Genomic DNA, 23,347 nt, shown 5'->3' with positions numbered 1-23,347 from the left:
TTGTTGAAATGTATTTTGCCCTTTAGAATAATGCTTTCAATCATTTATCTGTGCAGTGGTTAGTAGAATTTCAAAAACTGTGCTCAAAAATATTTCACCTATTTGAAAGTAAGCCAAGAATGTTAAGGAGTGAGATTTAATATGAAATTTAGCTATGTGGATCATGTTTAAAGTAAGTTAGTAACTTAAAGAGTGAACACTAAAATGGGAAAATTAAGGAAATACTATTTCCCAATTCACTGGTAAGCAGACTGTTAGCATTTTTGTGAGATAAGAGAGAAAGTGTCATTGCAGTTCAGTGCAAGTTTTGAGACTTCTACCATTTTTTATTGGTGTTCTATTTCTTCCACATGTTTAAATGCGTATTTTAAAATGGATGGCTTCTCTTTCCTATGGACATTAGGTAATGGCTTAGATAGCACATTTAGTATGTCTTCTTTCAAGGCCATAACCGAGGGTAGTATTGTGAACAGTTAGCTGCACTTTCTGTATGATGAAGAAAGTTGATGAACAGTCTCAAAGTTCTTTTAACTTGGAAAGTCTTCAAAATATTATGAAACTTTGCAATGTAATGCTGCTCATCAGCATGATTAAGAATCACCACTGTGGTCTGTGAAAGAGAAGCATTGTGGAAGAAGATACACAAATGAGGTTTGGGTTAGTTACGGTTGTTTTTGGGTCTTTTCTGTGATAATTTACGAAGTGATGTTAAAGCCATTTGAATTAAATTCAGCAAATGTAGACCTGAAACATAATGTTTTTAAACTCATGTCAGAAGTTTAGAGAAATACTCTACACATCACCGACAATAGTTAGCATCAATAAAGTGAAAATCTCTTTTTGTCTTGGAGGAAGGAAAAAAAGCCACCTGAACCAGAAATGTGAAATCAGTAAGAGGAATTTCCCTGCACTGTATACATAGTATTCCTGTTATGTTGCCTTGTAGTTGCTAATAAATGAAAGATCCTAATGAATGCCCTTATGTTCCTAACACTCAATAGGATGAGTTACTGCAGTCAAGAACTCATTCCAGAATTATTCTATATATATACAAACATGGTAATAATGTTTAAAACATGTAGAGGGAGAAATAGGATTAACAAGTTTATGGTTTGTGTGTAGAACTCCACAGGAAGCATGGTCAGTGTGCAGAGGCCTTTGTTGATAATGGAAGCCTCCTGGAAAACAGAGATTGCTTGGTCTTTCTCATGCTGTCCTTTTTAACGTGATGCTGTTTATATTAAAGGATGGCACACATTAATTTAATGTCCTTTGATGTCAGTCTTTTGCTGCTTTTTCTCTCCATTAGGGACTACATTGTTCTTCTGGTTATGTATGCTTTTACAGTCTGAGAATTCCATTATTTGTTTTCCATACTTGTGTTCAGGCTATCTCTAAAGCTGAAGTTTAGTTCTGAAACTCCTATGAGATTTCCTCTACCAAGATTACAGAATCTCTCGGCCTTTGATTTTTGTCTGTCATCTTAGCTAATATATATTCTTACCTTGTCCTACCCTATGCATACGTGCTGACTTGCTCATCAGTGCCTGCTCTCTTCTGTGCTGCCCTTCCCCAACCTTCCAGTGTGTAGCAGCTCAAATAACTTCTCTATTTTTTTTTTTCTGGTCATTTCCCATTTTCACATATTTTCCTTTCTGCATTAGCTTCAGTCTCCTTGTTGTTTAAGGCAAGCAGAGGTCTAGCTATGCTTACATTTTGCATGAAATTTTTAGTCTGGTTTGTCTAGCTTTAGTCCTTCCACTGAGACCACATTGCCACTCACTTCTCCCCTGCCCTTCACCACCACTCTTGTCATTGAAGAGGGCTGGAGAGGAAAATTGGAGGCAAATAGCAGAGGTCACAGATCGAGATAAGTACAATTTACTAGAAAGAGATGATATAGGAAAACAAATATTAACAGCAGCAGTACTGACAGAGGGTATAAGAAACAAACTGTTCAAATGGAGCCCTCTCCATCCCGACAATAGACAATTACTGACCTCTGCCACTGGTGCACCAACTGGGAAGAGAGCCCTTCTCCCCTGCCTTGGGTCCTGGCCATGCCCTCTCCCAGCTATGCAAAAACTAACTCTGTCCTGGCTGGAACAAGGACACCTCTTCATCTGGTCTTCCATTTCTTCATCTTGTCTTCCAACCTCCCAGCCTGAGAGATGGCATAACGCATATTGAAGTTAGAAGCAGGATCACCAGTTGAAACTAGGGCATTTGTATAGGGTTGTTACGGGAAAAAAAAAATAGAGGCAGCTTTTTTTGCGATGCAGTGTCAAACTCTGGGGCAGAAACCTCTTGCAATGGCTGTAGAGTTACCACTGGGTAGCTAGCAGTTCCTCTATTTAATAGGTCCCTATTTAATAGGGGAGCAGCTTCAGATGTGGTTTTGTGGTGGAGGCCTTTGGAGTATTGCAAGACTCAGATTGCAGAGGCTACTGAAACCTGTTGTGTTACTTTGTTGTTCTGATGTAGGAAGAGTGCTGAGATAATAATAACTGTTAGAGGGTGATCTGTCAATATTGATTCAGTTTATAAGGCTAGCAGTTTCACTTTGGTGTGATTATTGTCATATAGCTTTCTATTAAGTATTAATTTTCAGAATGCATTTAAATAAAACTGCATTGCAAACTTATCGGCATGGCTTTAATGACTTAAGACCAGAGTTGCTTCAGGAAATGTATGGCATTGAGAAGTTCCTTAATGTTTTGTTTTTACTTCTAGATTTAGTAAATCTGCTCTGGATTATGCACAGCAATATGCTTAATATAGTAATAGAACAACTGAAAAAATATAGTATTAGAACAACTGAAGTTTGCTTTTATTTCCTTTGTGGTTCAGAATGGTGGCGAACAGCAGACACGCACTCTCATCCTGGGACAGCTTTTTTCCCACCACTCTTGGGAATTCCCACATTGTTTGCACCTCCTGCACAGAATCATGATTCTGCTTCATTCCACTCAAGAGCTACAGGAAAAAGTAGTCGGAGTAATACAGACAAAGGTAATGCCTGAAGTTGTCGGGAAATAATCATATTGAACTTCTGCACATGCAGAAAGGTGTGGAATTCAAGCTTGACTTTCCTCATTTTTCCCATTCCTAAAGAGTTCTATAAAAATTGGTTCTATTAGGTAAGGATGATACATAACAAGTATGTGTTTGGCCTTTAAATCATGAATGCTCTGTATAATTGAACTAAAATAACTCCAAATCAGAGTGACACTTTGATGACAAATTTTAGTATATATGGCACGTAACTTGTAAGTGTCTAGGATCTTGTTACTTGTCTATGGAGTATTAGTGTGACTGGAGCATCTCAGAGAAATTATCTGTTACTTCAGATTTATTTTAAATGTCACTTTGTAAATCTGTCATCTTTAGGTATAAATGGATCACTGAATGGCAACAGTGCCACTGCAGTCTCAGCTCTCAGCACATCCGTGCTCTCCACTAGCATTGCAACATCGGCAGGACCAGTGAAAAATGCGACCTCAGGAGCTGTAGGACGCAAATACAACCAGGAGCAAAGCAAAGTTCAGCTTGTGGACACCAGGGCTGACAAAATCAAAGATAAGGTAAATACACAGAAAGAAAGTTAAGATTCTGACAAAAAAAAATGACATGATAAGTGTTCTGCATACAGGAGAATTTCTATATGTTCTTTCCGAGTACAAAATTTTTTGGATTCTTCTGATCTATTAGAACAGGATCTGTCTCCTTATCTCCGTAGGGATTTTTTGTGTGTATTGCTGTTTGAAATTTTTTTAACTGTTTGGGATTTTTTTAACCTACTTATGAATGAAAAGTTGTTATTAGTGCTAATTTCACTAGGTGATAAGTTAATAGCGGTGTCCAACAACTTGTTTTATTTAATTTATCTAATTTTTTTAAAAATGTATTTTTAACACCTATATTTGATATTATTATATTACGGTATATATACACATATATATTGGTATTACAGTTATAGCATTATCGATTATTTCTGTGAATTTTATTAGGTTTTTGTGTCTCTTATTAAAAAAAGGAAAATTTTTAGACGTAAAAAAAGCTTTTCTGTAAGTCATTTCCTATTTATCAGAAGAAAGAGCTATTATTGACTGCTGTGTTTCAGAAATAATCTTAGCCATCTAATATGAAAGACATAAGTAGTCTCAGTGAGTTAGTAAACCTTATATACAGACCTAAGCACTCTAAGAACCTTGCTACTCTTGGAATCAAAACTACTGAAGCAAAACACAGAAAATGGTACAGTAGAAAGCTGATTACTTACTGTAAGAATAGAAGCTAGGGGAGTAATTCTCTACTGATAGCCATCTAGGCTAAAACCTTTTTCTTTCTTTATATCTATTTATTTTTGTTTTGTGAGTGAATTGGGCCTCTTGCTTTCTTCCTGTTACTGAGCTACACTCAGCTACCAAGTCCAAATGCTGGAAGGTGAGAGGGTGGCATTTTCAAAGGACAGCTAATGCTTGATGTATCTACATAAAAATAGGGGTTAGCACTGAAATGGTTACTTAGAATTGTGTGGTGATAGAAAATGTTTAATATATGGACAATAGGGAAATTATTAAGAATATTTTCCCTCAAAACACTCTTCATGTTCAACAGTTGACACCTTTTGAAAGTATTAAGCTAGTTAATGGTATTTGGGAAATCTTTGACTTTTTTTCAGGCTTAAATACTAAAAATGGCTCTTTCTAAAATTCTGCTTTTATCCTGGGATCTACCTGCAAAATTTAGCTTTCTTTCTGTAGTGCAGAGATAAAGCTTTTTCCAGATGGTGTTTCTGTATTTCTCACTATTACTACAGTTGGGCAGAGTACCAAATAAATTTCTATTTTAGTATCTCTAAATACCTTCCCAAAAGGTACTTTTTGGCTTTTTGCTTTATTCAGAAAAATGTACCTCTTTCTGCCCATTGTCTGTTTGTTTGTGTTTTTTGTTGGTTGGCTGGTTGGTTTGTTGTTTTGGTTCCTCCCCCTACCCCCATTTTCTGTCAGAATGTCTGTCAGCATTGTCATCTTCTTTGTGTTACCATTTGTCTTTACATATAAATTTGGTACTGTTGATAGATTTATTGATGCAAGCACTGATTTCAAACTCCAGTTTTATTGACTAAATACTGAGGTGCTGTAAAAGGATGGATTCGATGTGCAAGTACCTTTCTTAAGAATGTTGTGTTCCATATCTTGACTTCTAAGTCCTTTGTCTCATGCAGATAAATGTCAGGTTGTCTTTTTCTTAAGTTCCTGTAGTAAATTTTTAAATACTGAAATGGTGTTTGTTGTTCTTAATCTGACTTGATATGCTCGTATTCATAACTTCTTTTCCTCTGAAACTTTTTATGAGGTAATTGGTATTTTCAGTGTAATGATTTTAACAACCTTTTGTATCAAAATACAGAAATTACTCAAAATGATGACTCTAATATCAGGATGATTATGATTATTAAAGTTGAGCTTTGTACAAGTGATGTTATGATTTTAAATTTCTAAGTGTAAAACTTGACTCTTCTTAAAAACATGTCTTACTTTAAAAACTTTTAATATACTTTTCTAGACGTTCTTTTATGTAGGGTTCTAGTTTTTTAGTATCATCTCCTGATTTCTTCAGTCAGTTGTAATTTCTTTTTGAAGATAGAACCTAAAAAAAATGTTAAAATACTTCTTTAGTTTTAGGAAAAAAAGAAAAAGGCAAAGCTGATATCAAAGTTCTTTTACAGTTGATGAAAATCTAGAGTTACGTTCAGTATAATGTAGTTGTCAGAGTATTTCAGCAGATTCTGGACCATTTTTCAGAATCAAATCCCAGAAGCAATTTGATGAACATGTTCTTTCCAGTCCTCAAAACTCTACATTTCTGTACAGCCCATACTGTGAAATTAGTTAAATGAATGCATCCCTGAAACTTTGATAAACCTAATATTTGTTGTTCTTTCTGCACTAACTTGCACTACGAGTTTTGGGTATGATTTTTTTTATGAATTGGCGCATGCTGTGGAGGTTTACTAAACCCAAATTCTAGGTCAACATTCTAGGCTTAAATGTGGCATTCTACTTTGTGATGTAGTGATGTCAGCAGTGGTCAGAAAAAGACTTCATTGGAACTTTGTGACCAGTTTTTAATTTTCATCACCTTGTGAAGCACTTTTTCTTTAAGCATTGCAGATCACTTTACTCTAAAGTCTCGCTCTTCTTTGTTTCAAAGATTATGTGTAATAATAAGGTTACATAACAGATTAAAAACGGAAGCATTAACAGAGAATTCGTCTTCCTGGTAGAAGCCCAGAAAAAAAGCAGTGGAAAGCTCTAGTAACAGCGACAGTGATTCGGGGTCCTCTTCAGACACCTCAAGTGAAGGTGTAAGTAGTAGTGACTCAGATGACCTAGAGGAGGATGAAGAGGAGGAGGAGGAGGACCAGAGTGCTGAAGAGAGTGAAGATGATGAATCTGATTCTGAAAATGAAGCACATCATGAAAGCAAGAACAAGGTATAACATCTCACTCAGCTGCCCACAGCCTTGTTGCTACAAGCTGTTTGTGACAAATTGACCTACTCAACGTCTGTGAACTAATAGTCAACAATTACTTAACTGCACATTAATAAATGCTAAGAATACTCTTTTTAGGTTTGCCTCAGGGTTTTCTGTTTGTGGGGTTTCTGGGAGAGGTTTTTTTGGTTCTTTTGTGTGCATGTGTGTCTGGGTGTTGCTGTTCTTTACAGGCTAGGAGTAGACTTACAGTTGGTAGTCATATTTTTGTTATAAAGTAGGAAATACAAAGAAATTAAGTACTGTGTGCAGGTAGTGAATTGAAAAGATATCATTGTGGAGATTGGTTTGGCAGTTGATATTTTCCTAGTAGAGTGCCTACTTTTCCCTAGTAGTAGAACAACAAGATTGGAATCTTTGGTATCCTGTTAGGTTTACAGTCAGAAATATATTTAAGAGCAACCGTGATTTAATACTCCTTCTCTAGTAAATGTTGTTGTAACATGCTGAATCTATCTGGGGGAAAAAACTGAAAATGAACAATAAATATATTACAAGACTGATTTAAAAATTATTATTGTTCATCTTCTGCAAAGACTAGTGTAATTGTTTCAGGGAGACTGATCATATGTTTAGCCTTTTTAAAATTATCTTTAACTTATGTAATGAGCAGTCAAAAATAACTATTTTGCAGGTGCTAATGCATAGTGGTGTAACAGATATGAAAACTGATGGACAGAAATCACAGGACAAGTCTCAAGATAAAAGAGCACACCAGCAGATACCTCTTGTGTCTGATTCCCAGACTCACTCATCATTCCAGTCCCAGCAGAAGCAGCCTCAGGTTTTGTCACAGCAGCTTCCATTTATTTTTCAAAGCTCTCAGGCAAAGGAGGAATCTGTGAACAAACACACAAGTGTAATACAGTCTACGGGATTGGTTCCTAATGTGAAACCTTTGTCTTTGGTACATGAAGCCAAAAAGGAGACCTATTTAAAACTCATAGTTCCTTCCCCTGATCTACTCAAAGCAGGGAATAAAAATACCTCGGAAGAATCTATCTCTTTGACCAGCGATGTTAGATCTAAACGGGTGAGTGACGTTTTTGATTATTTGTAACCCATGTCATCTGCTTAAAAAGGCATAACATTGTGCCAGCAAGCTCTTTTAAATATAGTGTATTAAAATTATAAGTATATATATATTTTCATAATCGTAGGAGGTTATGTGTTTTTAGAGTTGATCTGGATTTCTGAATGGTGTAAATGAACTAGATTATGTGGTTCATGCCTCTCTTAAGAACAATGTGCACCCAAAATCAGTATCAAGATAAGAAAATAGTAAATATCAAAATAAGTAAGTTGTGTGGCCTGGATATTTTTCCTGTGCTTCTAGGTTCAGTCAAAATGCTGATTTAATACTTCACATATCTAGTATGTAAGCATGACCATTTTCTTTCAAGTTAGATAGTTTCAAGTCAACGTAATTGAAATCACCTATTTTAGCCATGATTTTAAACAAAGAAGTTGAAAGCCATTAAAAAAACATGCTCAAGGTAATGCTGAGTTTTGTTTGCTCTTTAAAGACAGGTATTTATGCACTGATAGCTGTAAAAACTCAGTATGGCCATGTCAGTAGTTTTTTAAGAATCAAAGAATGACCTGGATTGGAAGGAACCTTAAAGCTCTACTCTGCCCCACCCCTGCCATGGCAGGGACACCTCCCACTGTACCCAGGGTGCTCCAAGCCCTGTCCAGCCTGGCCTTGGGCACTGCCAGGGATCCAGGGGCAGCCACAGCTGCTCTGGGCACCTGTGCCAGGGCCTGCCCACCCTCCCTCAATTGATCATCTGTTTTACTGGTCAGGACTATACAATAAGTTTATATGTCTGTCTGAACACTTCTGCGGCTTCTAGAATTTTTAGAAAATAAATCCTCAGTTTATTTTTTAATAGTAATTAAGGTGACTGTGATGAATTTTCTGTTCAGTGAGATTTGAAGATAATAAAAATCTATCATTTTACAAACACTGAGGCTGAGGATATATACAAAAATAAATATATAAAATACACATTTATGGAGGCAACTGCCATTAATATTTTATTTTTTCAAATTTTGTTTTAAACTAAGTAGTATTCAAGAGTAGTAACTCAATTCTGATTCACAGCTAACTCATGAACCCTCAGTGAGGACTGAAAAATCCTTAATTTTTCTTGCTAGACTAGAAGATTAAAAAACTGTTTTTCCTTCCCAATTTCCTGTTACTAGGTAAAATTTAAATAAGCTTGTCACTTACCAGGAGTAGCTAAATTATAATAATGAGAACATACATCTTTGCTATTGAAAGAGGCTTCTGGTTTCAAATTTAGGTTATGAGTCTTTAGTTGGTGATAGTTTAATTTCTCTAAAACTTTTACTGGAGGTATACACTGTGTGAATATTTATTTTAGAGTTCTTCGTATTTTCTTATTCAGTTTTAAATGTTAGTAACTTCCAAGAGTGTGTTGTGTTTGACTTAATTTTAAAAAATTGATTTTAAACTGTATCATCTTTATTCATTTTATTGTATTTTCTAATGAAGATGATGTGTGGTTTTTTCCTTTGGAGGAGTCTTTAGACTAAAAACACTGTAGTCTTTACATGCATTTCTGAACTATTACTAGGTTTTGCATGAAGAATTTCAAGTACTACTCTTTCAGTTAAACAGTTAAAGTATCACAGCATTTCTAAGTAATACCTTTTCCCTCATTCTTTTAAATAAAATTTTTCTACACCAAGAATCCTCTGTTGGTTTTCTAGTATTGTGGCCATTAGTGTGTTATATTTACCTTGTGCTTTAAAGTGAACAAATTATTCAAGATCACTGTACATTCATTAATGGTATTTTTATACGTTGAATTAAGTTGTAAGAAGAGGTTTTCCTGTGCTGGTACACCAGAGTAGTAAGTATCTTTCTAAAAATGACCTTTTTTAGAATGATTAATACCTTTATGAAAGTGTCTGTCTAGAGCATTGTAGCAGGTGAGAAAGCTTCTCTCTGTAATTCGAATCAACTTCATCTTGAGTTCATTTACAGTGAAAAAAATCATGCAAGACTTGTGTAACCAGTAATTAGTTACTCATCTCTTTTATTGTACCTAGTATCTGCTTTTGGCTTTCTAAAAATGGCTTAGCAGATGTTTAAAATTTCCTAGAGCTTACCTGCCTGAATACCAAAGAAAGCCAAACAAACACCTCCACATTTTATTCCTCTGTCTTCTTATTTCTTTAGGAACAATATAAACAGACATTCCCAGCACAGCTAAAGAAACAGGAATCGTCTAAGAGCCTGAAGAAGGTTATCGCAGCTTTGTCAAGCCCCAAACCAACATCTAGTTCACCAGCTCATCAAAAACTCACATCCTTGGAAAACAACCATTCTAACCCATTCCTGACAAATGCACTTTTAGGTAATCACCAACCCAATGGAGTTATTCAGAGCGTCATCCAGGAGGCTCCTCTTGCACTCACTACGAAACCGAAACCCCAGACCAAGTTCAATGAAAGTGTAGCCATTTCTAGTAGTGCCCCCTTTTCCTTGCCAATAAACTTGAGTGCATGTGGGAAAAAGCCAACTGGTAACCGGACAACTGTTATGCCCTCTACCTCTCCTGTGTTACCTGGCTCAGGAAAGGATAAAGCAGTCAGCAATAATGCAGTAAATGCAGTAAAACCACAGCACCGCCTTCATTCTGCAAAGCTGGTGGTGGAGCAGTTCAGAGGGGTAGACTCAGATGCCCCCAGCAGTAAAGACTCTGACGACTCAAATGATGATGACGACGATGATGAAGATGAAGATGAGGACGAGGAAGAAGATGATTCTGATGATAGCCAATCAGGTGGTTTAACCTTTTTAATAGGAAAAGCAGAAACCTAATTTTTTGCCTTTTGAAAACATGCATTTTCCACCATATTTTAAAACAGGCAGGAAATACTGGGCCAGCATGGTCCCCACAGTGCCCTACTCATATTGTTGAAATTAGCACATGTCCTCATTCTCCATTGTGTCATGTCCAAAAATCATTTGTGGGATGTTCAAATACTTGGTCAGCTGTCCTAGTGAGGTGGCTCCTTAGTCTTTTGGAAAGGCTGTTTGGAGACCTGCCTTCCGCATTAGTCACCCAGCCTGCAGCTTGACGTGACAAAGTGCTCAGGAAGGGATTGACATCAAGGCTCATTGAAAGTTGATGATTCTGGCAGACAAGAGACCAGCTGCAAAACAGGTTTCCTAGCCAGAGAGGAACTAAACAAGGACCTTCAAATTGTCAAGAGTGTCAAGAAAAGCATGTTTCTGTGCCTCATTCAGGAGCACAGTCATCCATGAGCAAGTAATTGGACAGTTCTAAGGGCTGCAGACCAGGCTATGCAATTTGGAATGACAAGGCCTGTTTTAAAGAGTTGACTGTGTTCAGAGTCACTGCTTTGTCCTCTGTGCTGATATCCCTTGTGTCCAGCCTGCACCTTCATCATTCTGTTCCTCCTCTCACCCACACTCCCTGTACTAATCTTTTTATCTCAGGATTGTATCTCACCTTTAGTTCCTTACCCTGGCTACCTTGATTCTTACTCTTGCTTTGCCCAGATCACCATACTTTTGATTCTGACGCCTTTTGACCTGTATCCAGTTCTGTTGTTTTCTTCCTCTTCATGATGGATTTCACACCTATGAAATTCCCTTCCTGGGGTAATGCCCAGCTGCTGCTGGTCTAACAGGATGATTTATTTAGCCGTAGCTCATTCTGGGGTAAACAGTCTTGAAATACTGCAGCTTCTGTCATTCATCTGTTTCCATTCAAAAGAACAGTGTATTATCATGCAGAATTACTTAATACTGTCATATCTGTAATAACTTTAAAGCTTTAGTAGTTAATTAAAACCTCCTGTTTATACTCAAGAGATTCTATTAAAAAAGCATGTATAATAAGAGAAAAGGCTTTGCAAGTGTTAGAACTTTAATGTACTTGCTAGTAGTTTCCAAGTCCTAATGTGCCTTTTGCCACACTTTCTTTAAACAGAGTCTGACAGTAATTCCGAGTCAGATACAGAAGGGTCTGAGGAGGAAGATGATGAGGATGATAAGGACCAAGATGAATCAGATACGGACACTGAGGGAGAAAAAGCCCCGCTGAAACTGAATAAAATTTCATCCTCTGTGAAGAGCTCTTCCATCGGTCTTACAGCTCATTCCACCCCACTTAATCTCCAAGTAGCAAAGACGTCAAGCTCGGCACCAGCTGCCTTATGCCCTGAGTCCCAGCCTGCAGTGTTCCTCGGAACAGGAGCCTCCACCCTCACGCCAAGTACACACTGTGGTATCTCACTGTCTTCTCTTATACTACTGCCATGTGATAGCTAAGGTCCATGTGTTGTGAAAATAGTTGCAAAAATAGTCCAGGTGCTGGTATGAAGAGACAGTTTAAGAAGGTTTTTAACCTCAGAAGAAGTGATCCACTGAACAGGCACCCTTAGGGATGTGGCAGAGCCACCCTCACTTGAGGTTTTCAGACGCCAGTTGGTGAGGATGCAGGATAATCTTGGCAAAGCTTCCTTTCCCATGGAAGGCTGGATCAGGTGTCTTTTGATGTCCCTTCTGACTTTGGCTGTTGAGTGACTGTGATCTTTTCATGGGTGTTTGCAGCAGTCATTAAGACCTGTCAACCAAATTGCAAATTCTCCAGACTAGAACATTACACTTAGACTAGGGCATTTTAACTTGTGAAATTATTTAGAGAAGATAGAATTAAATATCCAGATTTGATATTTATGATAGTAAAACTCTTCATTATTAAGTCTTTGGAATTCTTCATTTAATTTTAAACTAGTGATTCTTCTGATTTTTGAACATTCTAGTTTATGTTCTGAATCTTCAGTTTTTGTCCCTTCCTCAACAAACTTTGTAGCCATATTTTGTTAGAACATAATTTTCTAATAAGTCTTTCAAAATTCTCAGTAGAACTTACGGATTATGTGCAAGGATTTTTTAAAAAAAAGTTCATGGAAAATATATTTAGCATTTGCCTGATACTCTGTAGTTCTTATAATTCATCATTTGGTGACTTAATTGGTAAGATTTAGAAATTACTATGGCTACAGTAAAGAATGCATTTTTGAAAGTCACACGTCTTAATTTGCATGGTAACAATTAAGTCACATATTTCCTACTTTGAATTAGAGTGTGTGTAAGCAGATTTTTGAATGGGTACATCTGCTTATAAATGGGTTTTTATATCTGGATTCAGTGGAATAGGAGCTTCATTCCATGTCACACAAGGTCATTAGCTTTGATGAAGTATAATGTGATCTATCTAATATTTATCCCTGAAACAGGCTTGTTTACTGTACAGTTTATAAAATATTTCATATGGATTAGGAGCAATCCAAATGGGTAAATTCTCAGGAATCTGTGTTGATTTGGGATGCTTTGAAAAGTCTGATAGATTTTTCTGTGTACAGGAGTAGGAGGTAGAATAAATAAGATTTATGTCCTTGCTTCATGTATAATAATACTACATCTAAGAATCGCCTAATTTTTGTGAACCTTTTACCTAGAGTTGGTCAGTCTCCGAAGGAGTCTCGTGGTCTCTTCTCTGTATCTGTTTTGCACTGGACTTCCCACTTCACTTATATTTGGAAAAGCAGCCTCCCTCCCTGCACTTTGACCATTCAAAATAATGTAGTAGTCATTCATGTTAGGTTGAGTGCTGACCTGTGTCTAAATGTTGGGATCTGAGCACAGACATTTCCTTGGTGCTTTTTAGGGGTCTCTTCACGTGCTCGGGGAGGAGCTGCTGGCAGCTCCCGCGGCAGCTGGTGCTGTGCTGCCGTGTGGCACTCCCAGCTGGCACAGGCTGGAGCCAGTGCCAGGGGCCGGGCTGCTCCCAGGGAAGAGATGTGTCACACTCCTGACAGAAGCTCCAAACTACCTTTTTGAGATGTGCATCTTCCACAACTTGGTCTGCATGCATAGTTCATGTTCTGTGGCTGTCAGAGGCCTGAGGAAAGCCTTTCATGCTAAAAAAACCCACATTTGGCAGTTGTCTCTGGGATACTATTCATTCAGTTGCTTGACAAGCACCAAACACAACATCTGTTTGAACTGGGAAAAGCTGAAGTAGTTCTGAAAATTTTTTGCATTTGGCATTTGACTGCAGTCTATAGGTAGTGCTCTAGGAAGACTAAACCTATTAGAATATGGATCTTTAAAGTAAAGTGGTTTTATTTGCATTTTCTTTACTGAAAAGAAATTTACATGTTGTGTAGAAAAACAGGTGTGCAAGGAATTAAACTAGCAATATTTGAGAGCACTAAACAGGACAAGCAGATAGGTATGTAGCAGATAGGTAGTTAGGTTTTCTATTTACGATTTCAGAGGATGAGGTTACAGGAAACTTAGAGGAAAATGTATTTCAGAAGAGAAAGACTTCCATTAGTTTTCTTGGTAATTGAGGTACATAATGGCAAGAATGGAAAAACAATTCTCTTTTGGGGATAGAAACGTTAAAAGTACATTTTAGGAACATGTTTTCTTTTATAGGTTCTGTTAGGTATTAATCAGAGATTCTGTTTTAGGTATTTCAAAAAGACGAAGAGTAGCAGATGAACGGGAGCTGCGTGTTCCTCTCGATTATGGGTACGTTATATATGCACCTGACTTTCCTTAAAGGGAGATAATGCCTTCAAAAATCCATTGGTAAAGAAATGAGTTTAAAAAATTTTGAGGCTGAATACTAAGGAAAGGGCTTCAGCAATTTAGATTTCTGACTCCCAGTGACTGTGAATCTCTTTAAAAAGTGTCAGCATGTTTCATGTGTTAATTTTTGTGCATTAAATTTGCTCTTTTGCAAACATGACCTGTCTCTTAGCTGTATTGCTTTGGAAATTAATCCTAATGATTTGAGCCGATACAGACTCCAAATAACTTTCTAAAGTATAGTTCTAAGTTGTTTAAAATCTGGTAATATGTAAGTCACTTGATATAAATAAATTCATATATTTAGTCAGTTTGGACAATCTACATGATAAAATTTTCTGGGTTGCTCTGTTTGATTTATGATACTCTAGTCACATTTTCCTCTTTCATTTTTTGGTAGAATTCTTAAATTGACACAAATTACTTGTATTTTAAAAAGTGTATTGTTTATGCAACTATTTCATATTACTCTAGCTGGCAAAGAGAAACCCGAATAAGAAACTTTGGTGGTCGTCTTCAAGGAGAAGTAGCATATTTTGCACCTTGTGGAAAGAAGCTGAGACAGTATCCTGAAGTAGTAAAGGTACGTTAACTTTTTAACTTCTGTATTCTAAAGCTAGTAAGCATGCTTGCAATTAAAATATGTAATTTTTTTTCTCTCCAATAGAGGTACTTATTTTCTATGATGTGAGGTGTAATGTATATCAGTCTGTTACTGATTTGATGTCTTATAAATGCGTATCCCTTTGACAGAACGTGCAAAACATTACAGTCACAAAGTTAGCTGTACATCAAAGCTGGGTTGTAATTATTTACAAGCTGAAGTGGAAAAATATGTGATTTTTTCAGTATCTCAGCAGAAATGGAATAATGGATATCTCAAGGGACAATTTCAGCTTCAGTGCAAAAATAGGAGTGGGTGACTTCTATGAAGCCAGAGATGGACCGCAGGTATCCACTTTTTAAAAAGTAAAGTTTTTGATCCAAGGAGCATTAACTTAAGATTAGGTGAAGTAATTTTTGCTACGATCTGAAGCATTACCTGTTTTTATCTAATTATTTCTAAAAGCTGCACATGTTCTTAACAGCAGTCAGATTGAGACGTGGAGAGCTTGATCCTGGGCTATGTTGAGAACCACATTCAGTGGCTTTGCCCAGAGGGTGCTTTTATGATCAGCTCTGAGCCTGGCTTGGTCTAGTTTGAAAACTCAGAGCTATATATCTTACCTTAGCATTCAGGTATTTCTGGACTTAAGACTTTGTTACTTCTTTTATTGTATAAAGCCTCGTATCAATAGTAATTCTGTGTGTAGATGTTAAATCCCACTCTGTTAGTGTGTTCATAATATATGTACGTGTGTATGTGTGTTTATGTATCTGTAAATTGCATGTTCATATACAAGTGTCTCCTGGATCAAGAATATTCTCTGAGCATCGTGAAGCATGACACTTTTACAGAGGGGGGTGCAGAACTATACCAGTTATGCCGTACAGTGGTATAATTATTAGAGGATGTGTACAGAAACCACACCAGGATAAGTAAAAGTAAAATTTTAAGGAAACTGTTACTGTGTTTATGCCATGCTGTTTTACTGTATTTTGGCCATGTTGCCATTTCTTCAGGATGTGCATGAAAATGTCTGGATCTTTCTTAGTGAAAGTATTTGCTTCTCAAAGGGATAAGTGTTCTGACCATGGTGCTAGATCTTAACAGTCTTGAGTTCAGGTTCAAGTTAAGCCTGATGTTCTTGTAATACCTTGTAGGAATATGTATTGTTTGTCTGGTATAGATTTGAAAGCATTAAAGACTGAATTAATGGTAAGCAGATACTTCTAGGTGGTGCTTCCTGGCTTGCAGGCTAAAGCGTGGTTAAATTTGCTTCATGTTTGGCCTTCAACAGTTACAAGTTCCCGTAGTTATGAACTTCATTATCTACCTGCATGTCTTGATTGAAAGAATTCATTTTACTGTGATATGATGTAATGTAGTGGCAGGGAATCTGCTTTCTTTTTGCCCTGTTCTCTTTTCTGTGTCTGTTGCCTGTATTACTTCATTAGTCTTGTCCCCTTCTTTATTATATCTGTCTTCTCCCTTCAGTTGATTTGCAGTTTGCTCTGTGATCTATAGAACTTGAGAATGAAGGCAGTGTGAGGGGGAGATTTCTATGGGCAAGACTGGCGATGCAAACATTAGTTTGCTGTACATATCATCACTGGACTTTGTACTGATGTGGTTTCTGAAAGCTTCCACTGAGACTTGGAATTTTTTTTATTAGAAAAAGAGACTGAGGGCAGCTGTGCCAGATGTGCTAAGATGTGTTTACATTTTATGTGTGAATGAGGAATTAGAAAACAGTGGAACTGCACTCAGGCTGATAATATTGCCTAGTGAAACAGTACGTGGTACTGGTACTTTATAAAAAGAGCTTGCACCCTCTTTGCCAAAGTTTTTTGAGTTATCCAGATTCAAAATAATACATGATAATCATATCTTCATCGATGTATGGAGGTAATTCCAGAAGTTTTTATTTCTGCTTTTATGGTAATTTCATTTATTCTGTATAGTCTTTAGTGATTATTCTTTCCTTCCGTAGTAATACATTTCTGTCATCTTTTGAGACATGCAACATGTGCTGGGCTAAATTTCACACAGCTCTGAGATGAAACAAGATGTGCAAAAAATTATCTTAAGGCTAAATCAGTATTATTAAACATTTACCTATAGCAAGCCAAAAGTACGTGGATTACCTGCTTCTGTTAGTGCCTGGGTTTCTGTCCTGTGGTATGCAAACCACCAAATATTATGGGTTATTCAAAGCAGTGTTTGAATGCTGTAACAGAAGCATATCCGGCAGAAGTGGGCCACAAAGGAGCAGGATTAGAAGAATGAAGTTTGGAAAATGTGAAAATCCAGTGATTGGACCTGGAAGCTTTAAACTGCTGTGATTTAGAAAGATAGGTATGAATGTAACTTGGGCTGATGGAAGAAACATGGATCCTCATGAGTTTAACTAATATGTATAGGAGTCTTTGTCCTATTCTGAGTTCTGCAATTCAGTTTGGAAAGCAATGTTGTTAACTTTTCCCCACAAATCTAATCTAAAATATAAGTGGATTTTTGCTTCTTGCAAAGTGCCTGTGGTTTTGTTCATTAGCTTGATTAACAGGATTTGAACTTGATTCTGCTTTCATGCATGGTTGTGGGGTGTCTTTTTGGCAAATGTCCTGATGGCAGCACAATATTGTGGTACATGGTAGATGCATGAAGGTGAGAAATTGAATAAAGTTATTATTTTGATTCGTTTGAACAATACACAACAACATTTCACAGTGTTATTCCTGTTTTTTTCTCTAATGTTTGAGTAGCAAAGCTTTAATTTTTTGGAAGCCTGTGATTCTCCTATGTTAGGGCACAACCCCTATATTTTATCTTTGAAATGTCAAAAGTATCTGAGTTTTTGTACATTCGTTTAATAGAACACTCTGACTACATTCTTTTAATATAAATATATTTTGGGTTAGATTTTAAAAGTTTTTTGAGCACAAAATATAGATGGTCAGTCAACTCTTGCTTAACCTTAATGGCTTTGTTCTGGATTGTTTTTGTCTTGTCCTCTCTTAGGTTTGTGAAAACTTGTGCATCCACAATACCCTTTGACAAGACATTAAACAGTCTTCTCCTTCTCCCATCCTTTGAAGCATCTGCTCCTTTTGCTTACTGAACTATTACTTCATTTGATGGCCTCTAGTTTGTATTGCAGAGGGCATTAGGAAAATGTAATACTCAACATGGTCTCTGGTACTAATGATCTGGTAGACCACCTTTTTGTGATGCATGTTTATTATCATTAGTATCATTAACTGCAGAAAATACAAATGCAGGGCAAAAGCAGTCTCCGTTGCCATTCTAAGGTACTTTTTGAACTATTGCTGCTTGTCCTTCTCTTCTTTGATTTCTGTTTTGCCTCCCCTGGCACGTACATTTTATGAGATTAGGTTTTCTAGGTTGGAAGGTGGTGTAGCTAGTAAGTACAAGTATTAAATCTACCTCAATACACTCAACTTGTGATAAACTGCAATTCAAGTATTAGGCAGAGAAATAAAAGTTGCACTTAAATAGTACTCTTCAAGATAGTAAGAGAATTAACTTTTAGTCAAGTGGTAGAGGTGAATATTTTGGATTAAAAAGTACTTAGGGGTGGTGCATGATGATGTGGTGCACATTAATGATGTGGTCTTGGTTCTGAACAGTACATTTTCAGAACATAATTTAACAAAGCCCTTTAGAATGTGTGCAAACCAAGTGTGACTTGTACTCTGGGGATGGTCTTAACTGGGAATGATTCAGACTTTAGAAAAGTATCTTTACAGATACTGATAACTCCTTTGAAATCTGAATGTCTCATTAACAAACTGCCATTTCTTTTGCTGAAGTTTTGCAAAACCTTTGTAGTTTTGAAGAATGAGCAGAAATAATTAAAAGACAAACTACCAGAGAAAGCAAAAATAATTTATGTTGTGATACAGCAAATTGGATTTTAGGGTTTATGTGCACATAAATGTGAAAACTAAAGCACTCTAAATATATTTCTTCTGAACTAACATTTAATGAGTTTTTAGAGTTACCAACTTACCTTCTTGCTTTAGCAGACATTTTCAAAATTTTTTACAAACCTTTTTAAGGCAAACTATAAAGAAGTCCTAAAGGATGCTTAGCTTGCAGATTTTCTCCGCATCTGTCAAAAACTTGGAGAAATGGTAAAAGAGGTTAAAATTATGAAACACTGGTGTTCAGTTAAACAGACTTACCTAGACGGTACACATTTTCTGCTCAGTAGACACAGTTAACTCTAGTTTTAGTAACCAGCTAAAGTAAAGCTATTCCTTCATGAGGATTAACTTGGATATTTTTATTAACAAAGTATTTCAGAATCTGCTTTTGTGATGCCTCAGTGTGGAAACCCAGGGCCCTTAAACTTACACCTCAGAATACTGCAGTGCATGCTTTGTTTGGTTAGAGAATATAGTTAACGTACCTTTAGATATGTGGATGTTTAGAAGTTACTTTTCATTGATTCAAGCTGGTGCAGAAAGTTTTGCAGTGAATGAGGGGAGAACTCAGTTGTACTAACTAAAACTTGAAGATCAAAATACATCTGTGTTTTTTCAGCTTAGTTGTTGAACTCTACAACACTCAAAAGCAACATTTGAAAATAAGTTACTGAAAATAATTTGAAAATACATTACTGCCTTTGCTTGTTATGTATGCCAGAATTTCTGTAAAGAAACTCTGTTGGGACAGCACCTCATAGCTCGATACATTTTTTCATTCATGTTGAGCAGTGGATTATGTGAAGTAGAATAGTTGTTGTTGAGGTTACATAATTAGGAAAAATCTGTTTTGCCTTTTAGAAAGGGTTGAACAATTTGATTTGATGAGAAATAATTTAAAATAACACAGTAATGGCATATCTACTAGGTAAAAACTTTGTATATGCTTGAATAGTCTTCAAAATCTTTCTTAGTGATAGAATTTACAAAAGTTCTTAGTGGTAGTCTCTCAATATATAGCTTCTGTGCATCATCAAGAAATTGTCCTGCCCAAATAGCACTTGCATATTTAATATATACAACTCATCTTATATTTTGGGTTATTTTAATCTTTCTTTGTAATATCTCTCTGTGAAATGTGTCAATTAAAAGGGTGTGCAGTGGTGTCTTCTGAAAGAAGAGGAAGTAATTCCCCGTATCAGAGCTATGGAAGGGCGTAGAGGACGACCCCCAAATCCGGACAGACAGCACTCCAGAGAGGAGTCGAGGAGCAGACGCCGCAAAGGCCGACCTCCCAATGTTGGGAGCGGTGAATTTCTGGACAACGCTGACACAAAGCTTTTGAGAAAGCTCCAGGCTCAAGGTAAGAGCTCTGTTAATATTTTCACAAAGAGAGGGTATTGGTGTGTAAAGAGCTAATGTTTTTCCTATGGGAGAGTGATTTGTCTCACTAGGATATTAGTATACAGCATTTTATTTTGGGTATTTGTTACATGCTGTTATTGAAGACTTTCTGAAGATCAGTAAATAGTTTATTAGTATATAGGTTTTAAAGAAGGAAGTGCATGTGTAAAGACATGTCTAAAAGCTTACTCTATAGTTACTGCACAAGAAGCTGACAGTGTTTTGGGGAGTTCAAGCATGCAGGTCCTGGACCTCAGTCCTTTGAAAAGGCAGCTGAATTCAACCGCCAGAAAATCCTTCCTACAGCTGTCTTCTATGAGTGTGTTCATAAACAGTTAATTCAAATTTCAGAAACGCTGTCACAGGGTAGTAGAATGCCTCAGGAGATTATTTATTAATATAAGAATGGCTGACTTCAGGCAGACACAGAAAAGAGGCGTGTGACCAGGTGAGTGTGCTCTTGCTTCATTGTTAAAAAATTATTACATAATTACATGAGGTGACTTCTAAGGAAAACTAATTCCATACTTTCTGAATAAGATGTTGATTTAGTAGTTTTGTAACAAATGTTTTCTGCTTTAGAAGAAAGAAGACTATGGTTTTTAAATAAACCAGCATTATTGGTATGATTCTGTCACTTAATAAATAATTTTTTTCCTGTAAAACCAGTATTTGTTTTATGTAGAAAGTATCCATGTTCATTTGCACTGTTGACACAGTTACTGATACATGATGTGCCGTAAATGATCATAGAAAAGTTTTGTAAATGCCAGTGTGTACAAAACAAATCCTCTGTTTGCTCTGTCTTTACAACATGCAAATGTCTGAAACATGAACTATATCCTTATTGTTGGATAGCACTGTTTTTATGAACTTAATATTTCTTTTTGTAACAGAAATAGCTAGGCAAGCAGCACAAATAAAGCTACTGAGAAAGCTTCAGAAGCAGGAACAAGCGCGAGCTGCCAAAGAAGCGAAAAAACAGCAAGGTAAGTATTTCTTGTGCAAGGTTGTGCATGCTAGGGGATTATTTTCAAAAGTGTTTATTAAAAGTTACCATGTTCTGCTGATACTATTTGATTTTGTTTGTTAGCTATTATGGCAGCTGAAGAAAAGCGAAAGCAAAAAGAGCAGATGAAGATAATGAAGCAACAGGTAAACTATGCAATTGCTAATTAAGATCTTTAAATGATGTTTTCATTATCATTCAATAAGGTGTATTTAAAATATTTAGTACATTACTAAGTATGCTGATTACAAAGTGTATGTTTTAAATCTAGTTTTAAAGAGCACACAGTGTATGTGTCTTAAAATTCTAAACTGCATTAACCCATGTCCCCAGTGCCACATCAACGCATCTTTCAAATTCCTCTAGGGACAGTGACTCCACTGCTGCCTGGGGCAGCCTGTGCCAGAGCTAGACAACCTTTTCCATTAAGAAATAATACCTAATATCCAAGTTAAACCTCCCTTGGTACAATGTGAGGCCGTTTCCTCTTGTCCTGTCCCTTGTTCCAGGGAGCAGAGCCTGATCCTCACTTGGCTGCACCCTCCTGTCAGGAAATTCAAGAAAGTGAGAAGGTCCCCCCTGAGCCTCCTTTTTTTCAAACTGAGCCCCTTTCCCAGCTCCCTCAGCTGTTCCTCGTGCTCCAGCCCTTTCCCCAGCTCTCTTGCCCTTCTGCTCTGAACATGGTACATACCCTCAGTGTCTGTATATGATCTCAGCATCCCAGCACTTGGAAAAAGTACTACTATTGGTTTGCCTGTAAGTGATGCTGCTTGTCATTGTAGAGAGAAAATTCATGCGGCCAAAGCTCAGTTAAGTTGGAGCTGCCAGAAACGTGGAGGACAACGGAAAAAAGTCTTTTCAAATATATTAATGCCAATCCTGCTTGTGTTTATAAATTGGGAAATGAGGGGCTGAAGAGCAGCTGCAGGAAGAGATCTGGGAGTCCTGGTTGATGACAAGCTGGGTATCAGTGCCCTGTCAGCCAGGCTGGACATCTTTGCCCTGGAGGGCATCAGGCCCAGCTTCACTGGCCAGAAAGGGAGGGGTGTGTCCCACTCTGCTCTGCACTGGGGTGGCCTCACCTTGAGTTCTGGGGAGCGTTTTGGGCACCCCAATATAAAAAGGACAGTAAACCATTAGAGGCTATCCAGAGAAGGCCATGAGGATGACAATGGGACTGGAGGGGAAGTCTTAAGAGGAGCAGCTGAGGGCACTTGGTTTATTCAGCCTGGAGAAGAAGAGACTGAGGGGAGACTCACTCTGCTCTTCAGCATACTCAGGAGAGGCAGTGGAGGGGCAGCTCCAAACTCTACACTCTGTGACAAGTAACACGACTTGAGGGAACTACTGGAGCCATGTCAGGAGGTTTAGGCTAGGTATCAGAATAAAGGCTGACCAGCCCAGAGGGTGGTCAGGCACTGGACCAGGCTCCCCAGAGCAGTGGTCACGGCTCCAAGGCTGCCAGAGCTCCAGGAGTGTCTGGACAATGCTCCCAGGCAGAGGGTGGGATTGTTGGGGTGTCTGTGCAGGGCCAGGAGTTGGGTCGGTGATCCTGATGGGTACCTCCCAGCCTCAGCATACTCAATGATTTTGTGACATATTGAGGTGTTTAAAAAAAAATAAAAATATGAAACTCTTTCACATCTTTGAAATTGAGTTATTAAATTCTGACATATTTCTCTTTTTTTTGAGGAGTAAACCAGAACTGGTGTTACTGCTGACTACCTTAAATATCTTCTTAATAGATAACAATTAATTCTTGTTGGTAACTGTTTAAATGTTTCATTTTTTTTTAAGAAAGTGCTCAGTGGAGTAGATACAGAGCTCGAAGTTGTCACTCTACCATGTATGAGTTACAGTAGAAAAGGCTGAGAGAGCTGGGACTGTTCAGCCTGGAGAAGAGGAGGCTCAGGAGGATCTTGCTAATATTGCTAAGTACCTGAGGGGAGGTTTTAAAGAGGTGACTTCTCTCAGAAGTACCCATTGACAGGAGGTTCCTTCTGAACATTGGGAAACAGTTTGTCACCAAGATGGCAACTGAGAACTGGAGCAGGTGGCCCAGGGAGGCTGTGGAGCCTCCCACACAGATTTTCAACAGCAGCCAGGACGTGGACCTGGGTAACTGGTTCTAGGTGACCCTTCTGGGGCAAAG

At 37.5% G+C, this 23,347-nt stretch overlaps 1 protein-coding gene across 21 annotated transcripts in view; it reads left to right on the top strand.

Moving 5' to 3' along the window:
* The window catches only part of BAZ2B (bromodomain adjacent to zinc finger domain 2B), a 112,046-nt gene that overhangs the window by 57,014 nt on the left and 31,685 nt on the right, over positions 1-23,347 (top strand). For 15 of the 21 annotated variants that reach the window (XM_030278241.4, XM_072931812.1, XM_072931813.1 and 12 more), the window contains 12 exons: positions 2,851-3,012; positions 3,391-3,584; positions 6,293-6,502; positions 7,197-7,595; positions 9,774-10,380; positions 11,557-11,853; positions 14,111-14,171; positions 14,706-14,814; positions 15,081-15,182; positions 19,935-20,145; positions 21,083-21,175; positions 21,280-21,341. In XM_030278241.4, the coding sequence (XP_030134101.4) occupies positions 2,851-3,012; positions 3,391-3,584; positions 6,293-6,502; positions 7,197-7,595; positions 9,774-10,380; positions 11,557-11,853; positions 14,111-14,171; positions 14,706-14,814; positions 15,081-15,182; positions 19,935-20,145; positions 21,083-21,175; positions 21,280-21,341 (2,507 nt within the window). The remainder of the gene's footprint in view (positions 1-2,850; positions 3,013-3,390; positions 3,585-6,292; positions 6,503-7,196; positions 7,596-9,773; positions 10,381-11,556; positions 11,854-14,110; positions 14,172-14,705; positions 14,815-15,080; positions 15,183-19,934; positions 20,146-21,082; positions 21,176-21,279; positions 21,342-23,347) is intronic. The other 6 variants (XM_072931825.1, XM_072931824.1, XM_072931822.1 and 3 more) reach the window with 3 other exon arrangements.

The sequence above is a fragment of the Taeniopygia guttata genome, chromosome 7 (assembly GCF_048771995.1).
Source record: "Taeniopygia guttata chromosome 7, bTaeGut7.mat, whole genome shotgun sequence".
NCBI classification, from domain to species: Eukaryota; Metazoa; Chordata; class Aves; order Passeriformes; family Estrildidae; genus Taeniopygia; species Taeniopygia guttata.
This window is presented reverse-complemented; position numbering and strand designations above follow the sequence as displayed.